The 19,030-nt window shown below is 47.9% G+C and overlaps 1 protein-coding gene across 1 annotated transcript in view; it reads left to right on the forward strand.

Moving 5' to 3' along the window:
• The first annotated feature begins 3,390 nt into the window (after positions 1–3,390).
• Positions 3,391–19,030, forward strand: part of LOC143959290 (chondroitin sulfate synthase 1) — a 78,880-nt gene continuing 63,240 nt past the window's right edge. The window contains exons 1-2 of the mRNA XM_077467968.1: positions 3,391–4,090; positions 9,828–10,323. Coding sequence (XP_077324094.1) covers positions 3,747–4,090; positions 9,828–10,323 — 840 coding nt within the window. The 5' untranslated portion in view covers positions 3,391–3,746. The remainder of the gene's footprint in view (positions 4,091–9,827; positions 10,324–19,030) is intronic.

The raw sequence follows: 19,030 nt of genomic DNA on the forward strand, positions 1-19,030 counted from the left end.
CTTACACTTTTATAGTTAATAATAAAAAATTTGTGTAATATTAATAATGTTCTCATGTATTGACTACAATTTTATTAAAGGCTCAAAACAGAGTTTAGATACTTATTAAAAATAAATATATTTATATAAAAGTTGATATAATGATAGCACTTTTTTCCGTGCAGCGTTGGGGTCTCCAGTTTTTATCCTGGCCAGGGCAAAATCTGCCTGGGGTTTGTATGTTCTCCTTGTGCCTGGGTGGGTTTCCTCCGGTGCTCGGGTTTCCTCCCCCAAACCAAAGACCTGCTTGTAGGTAATTGGTTCCTGTCTAAACTGGCCCTAGTATGTGTATGTATGTGAGTCAGGGACCCTTAGATTGTAAGCTCCTTGGGATAGAGACTGATAAATATTCCCATAGTGTGAAGAGGTATTGACATAATTTAATGGTTCCATGAAGACCTCACAGGGGAAGGATGGCAAATACCACCCCTTGGAAAGGCTTACAGAAAGCCCCTCAGGGGCAGCACTGGGAGACACCGGCAAACATTTCACTTCACAGAAATAGTCATAGATGTACTACACACCGATCAGCCATGACATGGACCCACCACAACCCGTTGAGGCATGGGCTCCACTAGACCTGTGGAGGTATGTTGTGGTATCTGGCACTAGGCCATCAGGAGCAGATCCTTTAGGTCCTATAAGTTGTGAGCTGGGGCCTCCATTGATCGGACATCAGATTCCTTGATTGGATTGAGATCTGAAAAATATGGAGGCCAAGTCAACACCTTGAACTCATTGTGTTCCTCAAATTCATCAAACCAGGCACCTCCATGCGTTGCTCTGTGGTCCAGTTCTGTTGCTCACGTGCTCATTGTAGGCACTTTTGGCTGTGGGCATGGGTCAGCATGGACACCTTGACTGGTCTGCGACTATACAGCCCCATACTCAACAAACTGTGATGCTTTGTGTGTTCTGACACCTTTCTATCAGAACTAGCATTATTCTTTCCAGCAATTTGACCTCCAGTAGCTCTTTTATTGGCTCGGACTACACGGGCCAGCCTTCCCTCCCCACCTCCATCAATGATCCTTGGGCACCCATGACCTTGTCACCAGTTGGCCAGTTTTCCTTCCTTGGACCGCTTTTGGTCAGTCCTGACCGCTGCAGACCGGAGACAAACCCACAAGAGCTGCCGTTTTGCAGTTGCTCTGACTCAGTCATCTAGACCAGTGGTCTCCAAACTGTGGCCCTTTGCTTGCATCTGTCAGGCCCTTGGGTCACTATTCCTCCTACTGACACCAACCATGAGGCTCCATTCCTTCCACTGACTCCAGTAATTACAATTTGGCCTTTATCAAAATCACTCAAATGACCATTTTTTTTTCCTGCTTTTAACACATCAACTTCAGAGACAACATGCTCATTTGCTGCCTAATATATCCCACCTACTTTCAGATACTGTTGCAAGGAGATAATCCATGTAATTCGCTTTACCTGTCAGTGGTGAGAATATGGTGGCTGATGGGTATAATATGTGCCCGCCTATGTCGGGAGAGGTGAATGAGGTATAAATTCTATATAGAAGTGGAATCTATCAGAGATGAGCTCCAGGTTTGGTCTGGATTATTTTGCCTGTTCAGATGTTTAGTAAACTAAATGTGTGTTCAGTCGAGCTGAACCTCCAGCTGCAGCGGTGTCTGGTATTCACTTCGGGGGACTCCCCACCATTCATTGTTTTTTTTTTCATTTGTTTGTTTTCTGTGCCCCCCACCATCCCACTTTGACATCTTTACCAGATCCTTGTCAAGGGTTAGAGTCTAGTATATATTTTTATGGGAACCCACACAGTTTTATTTTTTTCACAAGAGATGGTCAAAGACTGGGGACACGCTGTAGACGTGGTTGGAGACTGGGGACACGCCATAGGAGATGTTAGAGACTGGAGACACGCTGTAGGAGTTGTTGGAGACTGGGGACACGCCATAGGAGATGTTAGAGACTGGAGACACGCTGTAGGAGTTGTTGGAAACTGGGGACACGCCGTAGAAGTTGTTGGAGACTGGGGACACGCTGTAGAAGTTGTTGGAGACTGGGGACACGCCGTAGAAGTTGTTGGAGACTGGGGACACGCTGTAGGAGTTGTTGGAAACTGGGGACACGCCGTAGAAGTTGTTGGAGACTGGGGACACGCCGTAGAAGTTGTTGGAGACTGGGGACACGCCGTAGAAGTTGTTGGAGACTGGGGACACGCCGTAGAAGTTGTTGGAGACTGGGGACACGCCGTAGGAGTTGTTGGAGTCTGGGGACATGCCATAGGAGATGTTAGAGACTGGGGATATTCTGTAGGAGTTGTTGGAGACTGGGGACACGCCATCAGAGTTGTCGGAGACTGGGGACATGCTGTAGAAGTTGTTGGAGACTGGGGAAACGCCATAGGAGTTGTTTTAGACTGGGGACATGCCGTAAGAGTTGTTGGAGACTGGGGACATTCTCTAGAAGTTGTCGGAGACTGGGAACACGCGGTCTGAGTTGTCGGAGGCTGGGAATATTCTGTAGGAGTTGTTGGAGACTGGGGACATGCCGTCTGAGTTGTCGGAGGCTGGGAATATTCTGTAGGAGTTGTCGGAGACTGGGAACATGCCGTCTGAGTTGTCGGAGGCTGGGAATATTCTGTAGGAGTTGTTGGAGACTGGGGACACTCTGTCGGAGTTGTCGGGGACTGGGAATATTTTATAGAAGTTGTTGGAGACTAGGGACAAACCGTAGGAGTTGTCGGAGTCTGGGGACACGCCGTAGGAGATGTCGGAGACTGGGGACACACCGTAGGAGTTGTCGGAGACTGGGGACACGCCGTAGGAGTTGTCGGAGACTGGGGACACGCCGTAGGTGTTGTCAGAGACTGTGGACACGCCTTTGGAGACTGGGGACACGCTGTAGGAGTTGTCGGAGACTGGGAACATTCTATAGGAGTTGTCGGAGACTGGGAACATTCTATAGGAGTTGTCGGAGACTAGGAACATTCTATAGGAGATGTCGGAGACTGGGGGCGTGCTGTAGGAGTTGTCGGAGACTGGGGGCGTGCTGTAGGAGTTGTCGGAGACGAGTTGTATCATATGTACAGATTATTACGAGACGTGTATATATAGGATGTAATATTGATTATATTTTTTATTATGAGGGGGGAATTATGTTGAAGAAGAAGAAGGGGTTGTGAGGTAATGATTGGTTGCTATCACGTGCTCCGTTGCCCAGGGTAACCGCTGCACGACACTCCCCCGCCGTCTCCCTGTACGGCACTGAGCTCTGTGGGGAGGCCGCGGGGAAACTTTTGCTCCTCTCACAGGTCACGTGAGGTGGCGGGGGAGGCGGGGTCTGTGACTCTGAGCCAATGAGAGGCGGCGGACGGGTGCCGGGCGGGTTCGATCCCTGGCTGTGTCTGTGTGCGCCTCATATAGAGCCGCGGTGCGGGTGAGGAGCGGAGCAGAGGCCGGGAGATGAGGGGGTGTGATCCGTGACAAAGGCCGGAGCGAAGAAAGGAAGGCGGGTTGTCAGGCCGGACGGACGGAGAAGGAGAACGGCGGCGGTGGTGGGGTGTCCCCGCTGTATGACGGAGAGTGGCGCGGCTGGATGGGCCGGCGGTGATCTCTTCTCGGTGTGATCTCCCGGTAGCGGTGGGGACTCCGGCGGTGTCCGCCCTGTACATAGGGGCCCCCTCCCCCCCTGCAGCTGCTGCTGGCGGCACTGCACTTCCCCCCCTCCCCGGTATGGCCGGTCGGAGCCGCCGCTCGTGGCTCAGCGTCCTCCTCGGACTGGTCCTCGGCTTTCTCCTCGCCTCCCGCCTCATCCTCCCCCGGGCCGCCGAGATCCACCGCTACGGCCGGAGAGGAGGAGGCGGAGGGCTCCGGGGGGGAGGACAGGCCGGGGGAAGCTGCGGGGTGCCGGCCGGGAGCCGGAGCGATCTCCTCCAACTACCGTACATCGGATCCCGGGCCCCGGAACCGGGGGACACCGGGGAGGAGGAGGACATCCCCCGGGACCGGAGATTCCTCTATGTCGGGGTCATGACGGCCCAGAAGTACCTTCATACCCGGGCGGTGGCCGCCTACAGGTGAGACCTACCTACCTATGTACCTACCTACCCCCCCTATACATAGAAGTGCCTATAGGTGAGACCTACCTACCTGTGTACCTACCTACCCACCCCCCCATACTTGGGTAGGTCTCACCTGTAGGCACTTCTAGCTGTGTACCTACCCCCCCTCATACATAGAAATGCCTACAGGTAAGACCTACCTGTGCCTACTGTGTACCTACCAGTGTATACAGGTGAGGCCTATCTGTGTACCTACCCCATCCTCTACACCCCCTCTATACATAGAAGTGCCTACAGGTGAGACTTACCTACCCCATCATCTACACCCCCCTATACATACAAGTGCCTACGGGTGAGACCTACCCCCCCCCCCAATACATAGAAGTGCAACCTACAGGTGAGACCTACCTACTGTGCAGCTACACCCCCATCTATTCTCCCCCCCCCCAATACATTAGAAGTGCCAACAGGTGAGACCTAAACCCTTCTCTTTACCCGTACATACCCAGGTTGTGGCCACCTACAGGTTAGACCTACCTACCCCCGATACATAGAAGTGCCTACAGGTGAGACCTATCTACACCCCCCTCTATACATAGAAGTACCTACATACCCGAGTGGTGGCCACTCACAGGTGAGACATACCTACCCCCCCCCCCCCCCATTACATAGGAGTAACTACACACCTGGGCTGTGGCCACCTACAGATTGGAACTACCTCCCACACCTTCATCTATACCCCCCCCCCCCACATGCATAGAAGTACCTCTATACCCGGTGGCCGCCTACAGGTGCGTGACCTACCTGTACCCCCCTCCCCCCAAATAGAAGTACCTTCATACCAGGGCAGTGGCTGCCTACATATTAGACCTACCTGTCTCCCCCCCCCCATACATAGAAGTGCCTACAGGTGAGACCTATACCCCCCCCCCCTTACGTAGGAATAACTACACACCTGGAATGTGGCTGCCTGTAGGTGAGACCCCCCCCCCTATATGTATCCCCTCCACACATACACAGAAGTACCTACATGCCCAGGAAGTGGCCACCTACAGGTTAGACCGACCTACCTCCAATATATAGAAGTGACTACAGGTGAGACCTATCTATACATAGAAGTACCTACACACCGGGTGGGAGCCACCTACAGGTGAGACCTATCTATACCCCTCTCTATACATAGAAGTACCTACATACTGGGGTGGGGGCCACCTACAGGTGAGACCTACCTGTACCTACCTCTATACAACTTCCTACCTACACCCTATCTATACCCCCGCATTTATAGAAGTGCCCACACACCGGGTGGTGGCTGCCTAGAGGTAACACCTACCTACTGTATACCTACACCCCCCTCTATAACCCCCACTGCCCACACATAGAAGCATTTGCAGACCTGGGTGGTGGCCGCCTTCAGGTGAAACCTTCCTACCGCTATACCTACCACTATACCTACCACTATACCTACCTGCACGACTTCCTACCTTGTAGTAGGTGTGATGCTGGGGATTGTTCTTGTGGTTGGAAATCATCAGAGCCGGGAGTCTTCCTTGTCCATGGACACCCTCCCCCTCCCCCGCCATGTGCTCGCTCGGGTTCTGCTGGCACAGCGCCTTTATGGCATTTGATTTATTGTTTGATTTATTGGAATACGATTTGTCAGATTGTGTGCTTGTAAATAGGTGCCAATTAGAGGCTGTAATCCGGGAGATCTTTCGTGGGAAACGTTCCTTCCAAAGAGTAATTTCTACAATCCTCAGCACTCTTATTATTATTTATTATTATTATTATTATTATATATAGTGCAAGGTTGTGCAGAACTTTATAACACGGATCCGATCATTTGCCGGTGCCAGCCTCTAATTGTATTCAGTTTATTCCTTGTCACACGAATTGTAAATGTACCCCCCCCTTGTTCCTCCCCCCAGGGGGTGCCTGGAGATCTTCCTTCTATCAGTAGCTTGGGGCAATGCTCTGCACACTTCTATCATCAGGATGGTGTTTGTTCTGATGAAGATCAGTATGAATATAAACATTCCCGCCCTCTATATACAAATAATCTTCCTGGATCTCATTGTAGTCTTTGCTTGTCTTCTCTCTCCCGGGGTGCTTTCATGTCTCGGCACACACATTGTACATGACAATCAGAACCTACCCCCCCCCCCCCCCCCCCAGACACCCATGTCTCCACAATCCCCTCTGATAGAGGGGCTTTACATCCCTTTCACATTGAGGTGCTTGAAAACTGACCATAAAATGCCGGGTGCTTTTGCAGCGATCGCTAGGCATTTTTCAAGCACTTTTGAGGCGTTAGCGGTGGCTTTTTAAAAAAAAAAAAAATAATAATTTTTTTGCGCTCCAGTAATGCTGCTTGCAAGAGTTATTACCTGCACTCCAGTGTGAAAGCTTTTATTGATTTTAATGTGCCTTTTTTTTTTTTCTGCCAAAACACTTGAAAAGTGCCTCGATGTGAAAGGGCTCTTGTGCTGCTTTCACAATGGGGCGCGTTGGCGGTAAAGCGCAGCTAGGTTTAGTTGCGTTTTTAGGCCACTAGCAGGGTGCTTTTTGGGAGCAGTATACAGTACACCCAGAAAACGTGTTGGTTTTTTTTTCCTTCCCCATCCTGCAGTGTGATAACACTGAGGCTTTTACACTGCGGAGGCATGAGGTGTTGTTTTTAGCGCCTTAGTGTGCAAGTAGCTGGGGGTGGTTAAAAATATAACTTTTTAGCAGCAACTATAAACAACTCCATTTTTTTTTTTTTGTAAGTGTAAGGCTATCTCCTATCACTGAGCAATTAAACACTGCCGGTCACTCGGTTCGCAGAGCGCTTGGCTGTGGAGGGGGCAGGAACAGCCAGCTCAGGCTTGCAATGGCTCATTGCAGTTGAGCCGGGGTTCCGTCAATCTGCGACCCATCAGATTGGGTAGCGGAAGTGACATTACATCAGCTCCACTTGCATCCCACCGCTACAAGATTTGCTCATCTGACAGAACACCTGCAGTCAGAAGGCAGCAGACATCTTGCTACACCCAGCTACATGTTGAATTTCAGTGTCTATCTTCCAACATGGCCTCCACCACCTTCCTTCTGCTGGCCTTCAAACAGCATCACAGGTGTCCATATACTTTATACACTCGCTTTATTGCTAAATTTATTCTGAAATTCTAGACGTAGCCGGGTGGTGTAAGATGTCTGCTTCAGCAGGTGTCAGATGAGCAAACCTCTTAGCGGCGGACGCATGCGCAGCTGACCAAACATCACTTCCATTACCTAATCTGAGTCACCGATTCTGATGGCATAGTGGTCCAGGCATGTGGGCGGACCCCCGAATCTTGCCTGAGCCTGGACCGGTGTTGTGCCATATAGCGTCCGGCCATCTAGAAGTGGCCGCCCCATATTGCACAGGCGCAGCGCTTGCGCAGTACTGAGCAGAAGGAGATTCGGAAAATCTCCGAAGATGAACGGCGCCTGCGCTGTGAGTCGAGGTGCAAGCCCCACCATCCAAGTGGACATAGGGCTGCACATATTAGAGGGTCCTTCGAGGGGCTCGCTTCGCTCGCCACACTTCGGGCTCGGCCTTGCTGCGCTCGGCTCTTTTTATTATAACTCTATGTCCACTTGGATGGTGGGGCTAGAACCTAGACTCGCGGCGCAGGCGCCGTTCATCTTCAGCTATTTTCAGAATCTGTGTATCCTGTGTACTGCGCATGCACGGCTACAGTGCAGTCGCACTTTGGTGGGAGGCTGTAATGCGACTTGTGCTGTCTGCACGCCCCCTGTGGCACGCATTGGCAGTGATCTGTGATAGTAGCCTCCTTTGGACACAGCTGATGCGCAGTACACAGCAGACACTATCTGATAGGGGACATTATGTGATAGTACACCGGCTCTGTGACATCAGACAGAGAGCTTCAGCCCGCTGTCTGCGGAAAACTGGTCAGAAGAGTACAGAACCAACCGCACTCCTGTGATCCACAGAAGTACAGCCAAGCCAGCTTTCCTGTACTTCTCCTTTAATAGAATTTCATTATCTCGGCTCATGCCTGCATGCTGTATTATGGTTTGCATTCAATGTGACAAGACTCTGTTGGTCTCCTTCAATATTCTGTAAATGTGCGATTTATTTAACGTTTTGGCTTTTGAAGAATGTGGTTTCTAGAACTATTTTTAACTAGGAGAGCGAGCTTTTCAGGTAGTACAAGTGCAGTGCGCTCCATTCCCCCCGGACAACTCTACACCTATACATTCCTAAACTGCCTCTCAATCCTAAGGCTGACATTGCATTGCGCCGCCTTTAAGTGCGATGCAGTCGAGCATGCCGGTTTGTAAATGCAGGAAAGGTCTTATGACATGTAAGGTAAAGAGGATCCATCTTTGTTCCTGGGTCTAGTGGTTGCCGAGTAAAGTTCCTGATAAGTATGTCTATACATTGGTGACTAATGCAGCAGGAAGCCCGCCATCACTAGGTCATCGTTCAGCTGTAAAAAAAAAAAAAAAAAGTATTTGTCATTTTTCACAAGAAGGTGACAGACATGGAATCAGCGTTTGGATTCTGGTCAACGGGATTATGGAAACAATTTGTGCCCCCCTACTGACATTATATGGGCCAGGAAAGATGGCTGACTTCTGTGTGGGACCAAACACAAGCTCATGCCTTCTGCACAGCCAATCTAAAGTGGTTGTGAAGGCAGAAGGTTTTTTTAGGTAAGGTGAAAAAAACACCCGTATGCAGCCTCCCCCCCCCCCCCCCCCCCCCGCAACTCGTGCAAGTGTGACATTGCATAACAGATTGCACTGGCGTCAACCAAAGCTCAATGTGACAGTAGCTGTAGGGGAGGGGAACCCCCACCTACTGTCATGGGGTAGAGAGGCTATGCTAGAGCACGGCGCACCATATTTTCAGGGGGGAGGGGGGAGTGTTCTAAAGATCAATATATCCTTTAAAATGTAACACTTTCCCTCTAGCTTCACATTAGAATGGCCTTGGTTGGCATTAAAGTGATTGTAAACCTGAAATATGAACAAAGCCTATCCCTCTATAGTGTGTACTTGTGTCTATCCAGAGACCTTAGACTGGGCCAGATTCCCCCATCCCTCCCTGGTCCCGCTCTACCAGTGTCCCACAGGGATTTGAGATCCACCTGGGTTGCTTTCCTCCCAGTACTGACAGGACAGGCTAGACGGATTTTGATTGGTTAGTGCCCTCTGACAGTGCTGTCCAATTAGAATGCCTTTTGTCTGTGCACGCTGAGGGGTACGGATAGGATCTTAAGCCACAGGGATTTGAAATCCCTGGACTGGTGAAGTGGCGTCCCAGTGTCTTACAGCGGGGGAACGTGGGACACTAATGGGGGTCCAGTGTAAGGTCGCCTAAAGGTCATCATTTTATTTATTTTTTTCACGGCTGCGCTTTAGCCGAACGGCTACAGTGCAGTCGCACTTTGCTGGGAGGCTGTAATGTGACTTACGAAAAAAAAACAAAAAAACATTCCAGTGGTGATTAAATACCACCAAAACAAAGCTCTATCTGTCTCAAAAAAATTGCTAATTTCATATTGATAGTGTTGCATGACCATGCAATTGTCATTCAATCTGCAACAGTGCTAAAAAATGGGCCTAGGCAGGAAGGGGGTAAAAGTGCACAGAAGGCAAGGGGTTAAAATCTTGACTCTGCATAAAGTTTTACTGATGGTGTTCTCCTCCTTCTGGATGTCTGTTCTAAATCCGATACGTTTTTTTTATTTTTCAGAACCTGGTCACAGTCCATCCCTGGAAAAGTGGAGTTCTTCTCAAGCGAGGGCTCAGACACATCCATACCAATTCCTATCATAGCGCTCCAAGGTGTAGACGACTCCTATCCACCCCAAAAGAAATCCTTCATGATGTTGAAGTATATGCACGATCACTATCTGGATCAGTACGAGTGGTTCATGAGAGCGGATGACGACGTCTATATCAAAGCCGAACGCCTAGAAAGCTTCCTGCGCAACCTTAACAGCAGCGAGCCTTTGTTCTTGGGGCAGACTGGCCTGGGCACTACGGAGGAGATGGGCAAACTGGCCTTGGAGCCGGGTGAAAACTTTTGCATGGGTGGTCCTGGGGTGATTATGAGCCGAGAGGTCCTGCGGAGGATGGTTCCACACATTGGGGAGTGTCTCCGATCCATGTACACCACCCACGAGGATGTTGAAATTGGCAGATGTGTTCGGAGGTTTGCCGGAGTGCAGTGCGTTTGGTCTTATGAGGTAAGGGATGATGCTGGGCGTTATAAAAAACATGAGAGGTCTGGTGGTGCCTAGTTTTGACAAGTACCTAGCTCCTACTTTCACTCGGCCTGCCTAGGCGGCTCAAGCGGAAGTTCTTCTCCTCCCCCTGCACTCTTCTGGGACAGAAGATTGCCCAGCCATTGAGGAGGCGCAGTGCGACTTGCGCATGTGCAGTGAAGCCGCAAGCTGTCAGACCCGGGTGCCCACACTTGTAATGCCGTCGAGGGTTCAGGCAGCCGCATCACTGGCTCCTGGGACAGGCGAGTGTCAAGTCAGAAGGTACACTTTTTGTAGCTGCTGACTTTTAGAGCCCTTTCACAACGAGCCGCAGGGGGCGTCGGTGGTAAAGCGGCACTATTTTTAGCGCCACTTTACCGTCTTGGTGGCGCTGTTCAGCTGCTAGCGAGGGGTTAAAATCGCCTAAAACAAAGTGGTTAAATACGCTCGCAAAACGCCGCCGGTATCAATGGTTTCAATGGGGAGGATCGGTGAGTTCACCGCGCCAAAGAAGCTGCTGGCAGGACATTTTGTGACGTCCTACCAGCGCACCGCTCCAGTGTGAAAGCCCTGCTTTTTTCAGGCACAATACAGGTGCCATTTTTAGCGCTGTTGCGCCTGAAAAAAAAAGCTGGCCGTGGTTAGGAGTCTACATAAACACACCAATCGCTGGAATTCCGCTTTTAAAGTGGAAGTAAACCCATCAATTTAAACAGTTTAAAAAAAAAGGCATGCCGGGAATGCTAACTGCACATTGGCTGGGCTCTCAACCAAACTGTCAAACCACCCAATGGCTGGTGTCATACCGGATCACATGTGCAGCACTGTGGCAGCTGAAGATTAAACGGAGGCAAAGATGGCAGCTTCCATGGATGAAAACGATAGGGGAGTTTACTTCCACTTTAATGGTTTTTAGAAATCAAATCCTAGAAGAAACGCGTTGATATTTTAGATTTTACACCCAGCAGAGAACTGGCCAATGCGTTTTTGGGATTTACTCTGCAGATCTGCCGCTGATCTATTGAGCAAATACCGGAATGTACACCCCGAGCTCCTGAAATGGCGCAGATGTCAGATGAAAGCCCAAGGCGGTGACACGGATAATCTCTTGACAGTTAGAAATGCAGCAAAGAACATTTTTGAAGTGTGAATGTTTTCATCATCTACCTAAACAGAATAGGTTTGTCCTATTACGTTTGAACTTTGTGATTTTTATGGGTGTAACCTTCAACGTTTACCGCAATTTATTTACAGAAGAAAGGCTGTGATGTCAGTATGGATTGTGAAAGTGGGTACTTAATGCTGTTTAATCACACTTAGACATTAAAATCACTCAAAGTGCTTAGAGGTCACCGGAAGGTTTAATCTCCCCAAGCCCTTTCCTTTTTTTTTATATAATTTTGCGCATTCACAAACGATTACATTGGGTCATTTGACAAGCCGCTCTCATTAGGCGCTCACCTATCTGCACTTTTAGACACTGATATCTTGTGACATTGTTTCCAGTCCAGTCTGCAGGAAATGAATAAGATATGAAGATGGATCATCCTTTCCACTGAGAACGAACAAATCCTCTCATAAGGATAAAGAGACTTAGTGCTGTAGGCAACTAATTAGAGAGCTGCGTGCGGTTTCCAGGCTGAGGGCAACGCTCGCTAGTTACATTTTACACTACATAAGGGTTTTATGGCTCGGCGAAAAGTCTGCAAGGTTCGGCTTCTGTGGAAATGGGCAGCTGGCCTTTTAGGTGGGATAGTAGAGACTTGCCACCGTAATCACTGCTGTAAAATAATATTGTATATCTGGAAAGATCATTTTTAGATCTAGATGCGCTCAATTGTCAAAAGTATTGTGACACCTGCCTTACACGCACGTGAACTTTAGTGGCATCCCAGTCTTAGTCCGTAGGGTTCAATATTGAGTTGGCCCCGCCCTTTGCAGCTTCAACTCTTCTGGCAAGTCTGTCCACAAGGTTTAGGAGTGTGTCTATGGGAATGTTTGACCATTCTTCCAGAAGCGCATTTGTGAGGTCAGGCACTGATTGTTGGATGAAATGGCCTGGCTCGCAGTCTCCGCTCTAATTCATCCCAAAGGTGTTCTATCGGGTTGAGGTCAGGGCTCTGTGCAGGCCAGTCAAGTTCCTCCACCCCAAACTTGCTCATCCATGTCTCTATGGACCTTGCTTTGTGTACTGGTCCAAACCATTTGGTGGAGGGGGGATTATGGTGTGGGATTGTTTTTCTGGGTTGGGCTTGGGCCCTTAGTCCAGTGAAGGGAACTCTTGAGGCATCAGCATAGCAAGACATTTTGGACAATTTCATGCTCCCAACTTTGTGGGAACAGTTTGGGGATGGGCCCCTTCCTTTTCCAACATGACTGCACACCAGTGCACCAAGCAAGGTCCATAAAGACATGTCACAATTTTAACGTGTTCAGGAATGGGTGCACGGATCTGAATGCAGACAGTGTGAGTTTAATTCTGTGTACCCATTTTGTACTAGAATAGCCATTCCACAGCACCTGATGTGAACCAGGCCTAAAAACCCCTTCACACTGATCTGCTTTTGGTACCTTCTGATTGACTTACAGTGGAAGGTGCACTTCAGAAAAGTTGCGCTAAAGATGCAGCATGTTTTAGCGCAGAGCAACTGCAGTGTGAACAGTTGGATAGGATTTAATGGGGAATAGTTTTCATGAGCTTTTATTGCCCTGGAATAGTACAGAATAGATGTACCGGGGTGAAAGGGGCCTACTCGCGCACACATCTTGCTAACGCATGTGCCAAAATGCATGGTAACACAGTACCGTGTGTTTTGGTATGGCACAGTTTTTGAAAATGGTCAGGCTCTTTTACCTGTTTCTCGTGTGTTGGGCCACCCGTTTAAAATGGATTTCCCTAAACACGATGTGCAAAAACACGTGCACTCCATTGCACCTTCATGGTGAGCAGAGCCTTAATGTGATACTAAAGTCTTGGTTATTTTTAAACAAGTCTTGTCTGTTTTGTGTAATGGTTTTGACCAGAGCAGCCCCGGTCCTTCTCTTCTTGGGTCTCTAGCTGGTGCTTCTGGCCCCTCCCAAATGGCCCCCACAGCAAGCAGCTTGCTATGGGAGCACCTGAGCTAAACCGCTTCTCTCTGAGCCATTGGCGCCTGCTACTGTCAAGGCCAGCTGAGCCTCTTGTGCTGGATCAAGATGGGGCTCAGTTAAGTACTTGGGGGGGGGGGGGCAGCTGCTGCAACCCGTAGTTGTAGGAAAGAAAACTGCTTAATATAGGGCCGGCCTTGCTGCATGATCATTGCCTATAGCAGAAACGGTGCAGCCTTTATAGCAGAGGGACCTGCTGCTGGTGCGTTCTGACCCAACACATGGCCAGCACAGGTGTGTTTATATTGTTCGAGAAGAACAAACATTGCAGGACCATCTGAATGGGAGGTTCGGCACTTTGTACATAATGGTCTCTATATGGTGTTTGCATCTTTCATCTCCCAGGTAATACAAGTTGTCGGGTGTGCTCCGGAACAATTCTGTGTTCACTCGAATGTTTGACTCCTATGAAATGTCAATACCTTGGTGTTAAAGGTAATGGTAGAGCAGATCTAGACATTAACAATGTATATAATGAAAACTCTCTCGGGTGTTTATTAGCTGTCAGTAGAATCTGACCGGTTACTTTCCTCCTCCTTGGCTATTTTCTGCCTCGTTGCTCTCGCTCATTAACCCCGCTGATTCTGATTCCTCTGCCTGCACTGAATGGCTTTCTAACCACGTGGCACATTTCTCGGCATGGAAGGGGATAAGGAGCGCTATGGATTAAACGTCATTTTCGATAAGGTCAGCAAAGGCTAATCTCTCATCACTCTGCTGGGAAAGGTGCACTAATGTTTTTTCCTCTTGAGTGCCTGCTAAGTTTTCCAAGAGCAATGAAATCTCTTAACGAAGATGCGCATGAATGATTAATGGTATATCCTTTAAAGGAGAAGTCCGGCCCAACAGTAAAATTGCTACATCTATAGACATCCACGATCTAACCCTAACCTATCTAACCCAGTAAATAAGAAATCGGTATACATAACCTTTTCTGAAGCTGATCAAGGAAGCTCTGCAGAGGACATAGCTGATAACGGCTGTGACATGAATGGAAAGTGACGTCACCCATACTTGCTATGGGGCTTCCGTTGTCGGCTGTGTCCTCTGCACAGCAAAGCCACCGCTGACAGCTCAGTTTGGGATTGGCTTGAGAAAATGTATGTATACTGATTTCCTCTTTACAGGGTTAGTGTTGGATCGTGGATGTCTGTAGATGCAGGGGTTTTAGTGTTGATCTGGACTTCTCCTTTTTACAAGCTGGTTTACACCAGATGCGGTAGGACTGCGTTGGGCGGCTATTCCGTCGCAGTCCCACCGCATGGACAAGGCAAAATGTCTTGTTTATGTGCCCAGTTCATACCACGGGTAAGATGCGCTGGAAAAGTACTGCATGGAGGTTTTGTTTTTTGGCATGCTGCCTAACGCTGCCTGGCCAGGAATTGAACTTTGAGATGTCTGTCCTCTTTAAAAAAGGAAAAAAAAAAAATAAAAATCCGTCATCACTGCACTGATCTCGTTCGATCGTAATGCATACCAGCCACTGCACTGTTGGTGTGAGCCAGCCCTTGGTGCAGAGAAGATGGTGTCTTAGACCCCTTTTACACCACACCGCCCATAGCGTGGACGGTAAAACGCCGCTAAAAATAGGATTTGCAGCGCATTTCGGCAGCTAGCGGGGCGTTTTTACCCCCGCTAGCGGCCGAGAAAGGGTTAAAACTGCCGGCAATTGCGGCGGTATTACATCGCTGCCCCATTGATTTTTCAATGGGGAGCAGTGGTGGAGGAGCGGTAAACACACCGCTCCTTCACCACTCTAAAGAAGCTGCTGGCAGGACTTTTCCCTGACGTCCTGCCAGCGCACCGCTCCAGTGTGAAAGCCCTCGGGCTTTCACACTGCAAACAATAGTGCAGGCGCTATTTCTAACGCTATAGCGCCTGAAAAACACCCTGGTGTGAAAGGGGTCTTGTACTCGTAATTCCCATTTACAGTAAAGCTGTTTTTTTTTATTTTTTCATTTTACCACTTGACCTCCAGATTTAAACCCCCCCCCCCCCCCCCCCGTCATGACCAGGCCATTTTTGCGATACGGCACTGTTACTTTAACAGTTTAACTTTGCACGGTCATGCACTGCTGTACCCAAATATAACGCATGTAATTTTTCTTTCCCACCACAAATGCACAAATAAAGCTTTCTTTGGTTTTTGCTTACCACTGCGGGGTTTTTATTTTTTGTGCTATAAACAAAGACAAACCCCAATAGTTTTTACTTTTCTGTTATAAAACATATCCAATAAGCTGTAAAATCAAATTTCTTCATCGATTTGGGCCAATATGTATTCTGCTACGTATTTTTGTTAAAAAAATAAATAAAATCTAAGTGTATATTGCTTGGTTTAAAATTTGGATTACGTGCTGGAATTTTTTATTTATTAATGGCGGGTTTCGGTGACTTATAGCAGGCCTGCAATATTGCCACAGACAATCTGGCACTAACTGACTTTGTAAGAACCAGTGACACTAATACAGTGATCAGTGCTAAAAAAAACAGTACTGTCACTGTACTAATGACACTGGCTGGGATGGGGTTAAACATCTACGCCAATAAAAGGGTTAAAGAGGAAGAGAAACCCTGATGAGTTTACTTCCTCTTTGATTCCCTGTAAAGGTAAAGCATAATGGACTACTATGGCTTACCTGACACAGGACCCAGCGAAGTTACCGCTGTCCCCTTGTGTACGGAGCCTCCATCTTGGTGGGTCTCACTGCTCTGGCGCTGTCATTCGACGGAGCCGCGATGACGTCACTCCCACGCATGCGCACGGGAGCCTCCACTCGCAGCATATTGCCATTAACAGCGGCGCGCTCAGTGCGCCTGCGCGCTGCTGTCTATGGCGCCGTAGACGGTGCCTGTCTCTTGGCAAATATCTCCTAAACCGTGTAGATTTAGGAGATATTTCTTGGACCTACAGGTAAGTCTTAATCTAGGCTTTCCTGTAGGTCAAAGTGGTCTGTAAGTGTTTACAACCACTTTAAGGCTTCATGTAGACTGTTGCTGGTAAATAGACTGACATTTTAGGAGCAGTTGGCATTTTCTTTTATTTTTTTTGCTGCCCCTGAACTCTCCTGTTATAAGTACATGGACACGGTGTCGTTTTATAGTAATTTCTCGGCAGTTTGAGTTTAAAAGCATTTTTTTGGAAAGAAAAGATGGGTTCAGACGGATGTTCAGAGGCATTTGAAATGCCTGTAACTGCCTGTAAGCGTGTTTTTTTTTTTTTTTTTTTTTTTTTTTTTAAGTTTTTTGACTATTTGAAGAGAGGGGAAAAAAAACTTGCAAAGCGCGATGGTTTTTAAATGTCTGTTTCTATCAAGTTATTCCTTTGTACATTAAGCCTAGCCAGTGTTTTTGTGTACTGAGAGGTGCTTTTACTAAGGGAAGTGATGGGTTTTATTCCATGCTTTACGAGGAAAGAAAAGCCATTACTTCCCCCGCTGACCGCACGGAGCTGTGCCTAGACAGGGTTCTGTCCTGTCTGCCTGATGATTGGTGGGTGCCGCCTGACATCTATTGGCTGGCACCTGCTGATCGCCATTTGATCCGTGCAATCACAGCATAGCTGGGGGTCAGAGTGGTGGATCGCGTACTTGGTACATGATCTGGCACAGGAGAGCCGCCTTGCAGCCGTATATGTGAGTTGTATGGTCAGCAAGTGATCAAGTCAAATTTTATATATTAAAAAAAAAAAAATTTCTTCGTGAAGCTTGGTTTACTTGCACATAAAATTGAGAGAAGTTTTAGACTCCAGCCTAATTTAAAATTTATATATATATATATATATATATATATATATATATATATATATATATATATATATATATATATATATATATATATATATATATATATATATATATATATATTATAATTTTTTTCTGTTTTGCCTTCCAAAGGCGAAAGCAATAATCCAGTTGGTTGCCACATGCAGCGTCTGGTCCTTCCTTCGTTGCACATACCGCATGACACAATTTAGTGTAGACACTAATCCTAGTCTCCGACCTCCTGCATTACTCATATAGAAAACAGTACATTTCCTCCACTTCTTTGAATCAATACTTCTTTTTACCAGCAGTCTATTGCAGTATTTCCTATGTGTCGTGTTGCTGGAGTCACTTGGCGCCTGCTTACTGTTGGCGGTGTGCATGACCTCTGGGGTCACAAGTTGATTGAAGAACTAGGGCCAGCTTAGTGCCAGTCTGACGTCACCCGAGGGAAGCTTCTTGTCCGCACTCACTTCCCCAAATCTTCAGATTAGGCAGACCCCCGGTGTGGCAGAAGGGACCTGTCTTGTGTCTATCTGCAGAAGCCTGGGAAAAAATAAAAATAAATTACTGGCCGCATATTGTCAGGAAGGTGGAGATTATCATCTTAACACTCTGGAGAGTAAAAGCCTTTAAGCATGTGTACAGGGGGCCCTGCCAGTGTCTGCCCATAAAGGTTCTGGAGTTTTGAGGCTTTAAAGATAAGCAGTGCTGGGAGGCTTCTGCACAGCCTAGGATTGCTGTTAACCCTTGCTGCAAAAATAGTTTTTAGAAGTGACTACTGTCTGAGCACCAAGCATTTGCTGGTCCTGGGAGTGCATTATAACTATAGAATGAGCCACAAATGTCCTGCCCTGATCCAACATGGCTAAAACCATGCAGCGGGTTTGTTGGAGAGGTCATTTTTTTATTTGTTGGTACGATTAAAGATCATGCAGCTTTTAAAGGCTTGGTTCATCTTTGGACAAAAAAAAAATAGTAGTAGTAATGTTTTAGCAAGGGGAAAAATGATCATTTATTACGAGATCTCGCAAAGCATTGCACTTGCTATCAGTGGATTATGGGTGCAATGCCAGCCTCCTGCAAACTTTTTCCAGCTTCCCGCACCTCTGTATGGGCTTTCCATTAGGGAGCTAGAGGAAGATTCAATAGACTGATTGTGCGCTGATCACCGCACTTTCATTACGAACTCCAGGTCCCTCTGGTGCTGTAGCAGAAGAGGCTTAAAGGAGTTGTAAACCCTCGAGGCTTTTTACTTTAAGGCATTCTATGCATTAATGAAATGCCTTCTGTAGTGCAGCAGTCCCCCCAGAACCCCACTTTACTTACTACTGAATCTGATCGTTCCATTGTCTCGGGTCTTCATATGATAGATTGATGGCAGTGCACCTATTGGCTCCCGTTGCTGTCAATCAAATCAAGTGACGGGGGAGTTCTGTCTGTGTCAATGGACGCAGCAACAGGACTCGGGAGCACGCCCGCATGAGTGTTCCCTTTGGAATTCAGGTCTCCTAGGGGGCACTCGATGTGGGGAGGAGTGCCGCAGGGGGACCCCAGAAGAGGATTGGGGCCACTCTGTGCAAAACCCTTGCAGAGAGGAGGGAATTATAACATGCGTTTGTTTTATTGTTTTTAACAAACTTTCACAACCACTTTTAAAGAGGTATTACTTTTTTTTTTTTTTTTTTTTTTTTTAAATCCTACTTGCCTAGGTGTATTCAGGGTCGGTCTGATGCTCCATCTGTCGTCGCTTCCCCCCCCCCCCCCCCCCCCGCCGG

The sequence above is a fragment of the Lithobates pipiens genome, unplaced genomic scaffold (genome assembly GCF_037356315.1).
Source record: "Lithobates pipiens isolate NorthernLeopardFrog02 unplaced genomic scaffold, aLitPip1_a1.2 Scaffold_7, whole genome shotgun sequence".
NCBI lineage: Eukaryota > Metazoa > Chordata > Amphibia > Anura > Ranidae > Lithobates > Lithobates pipiens.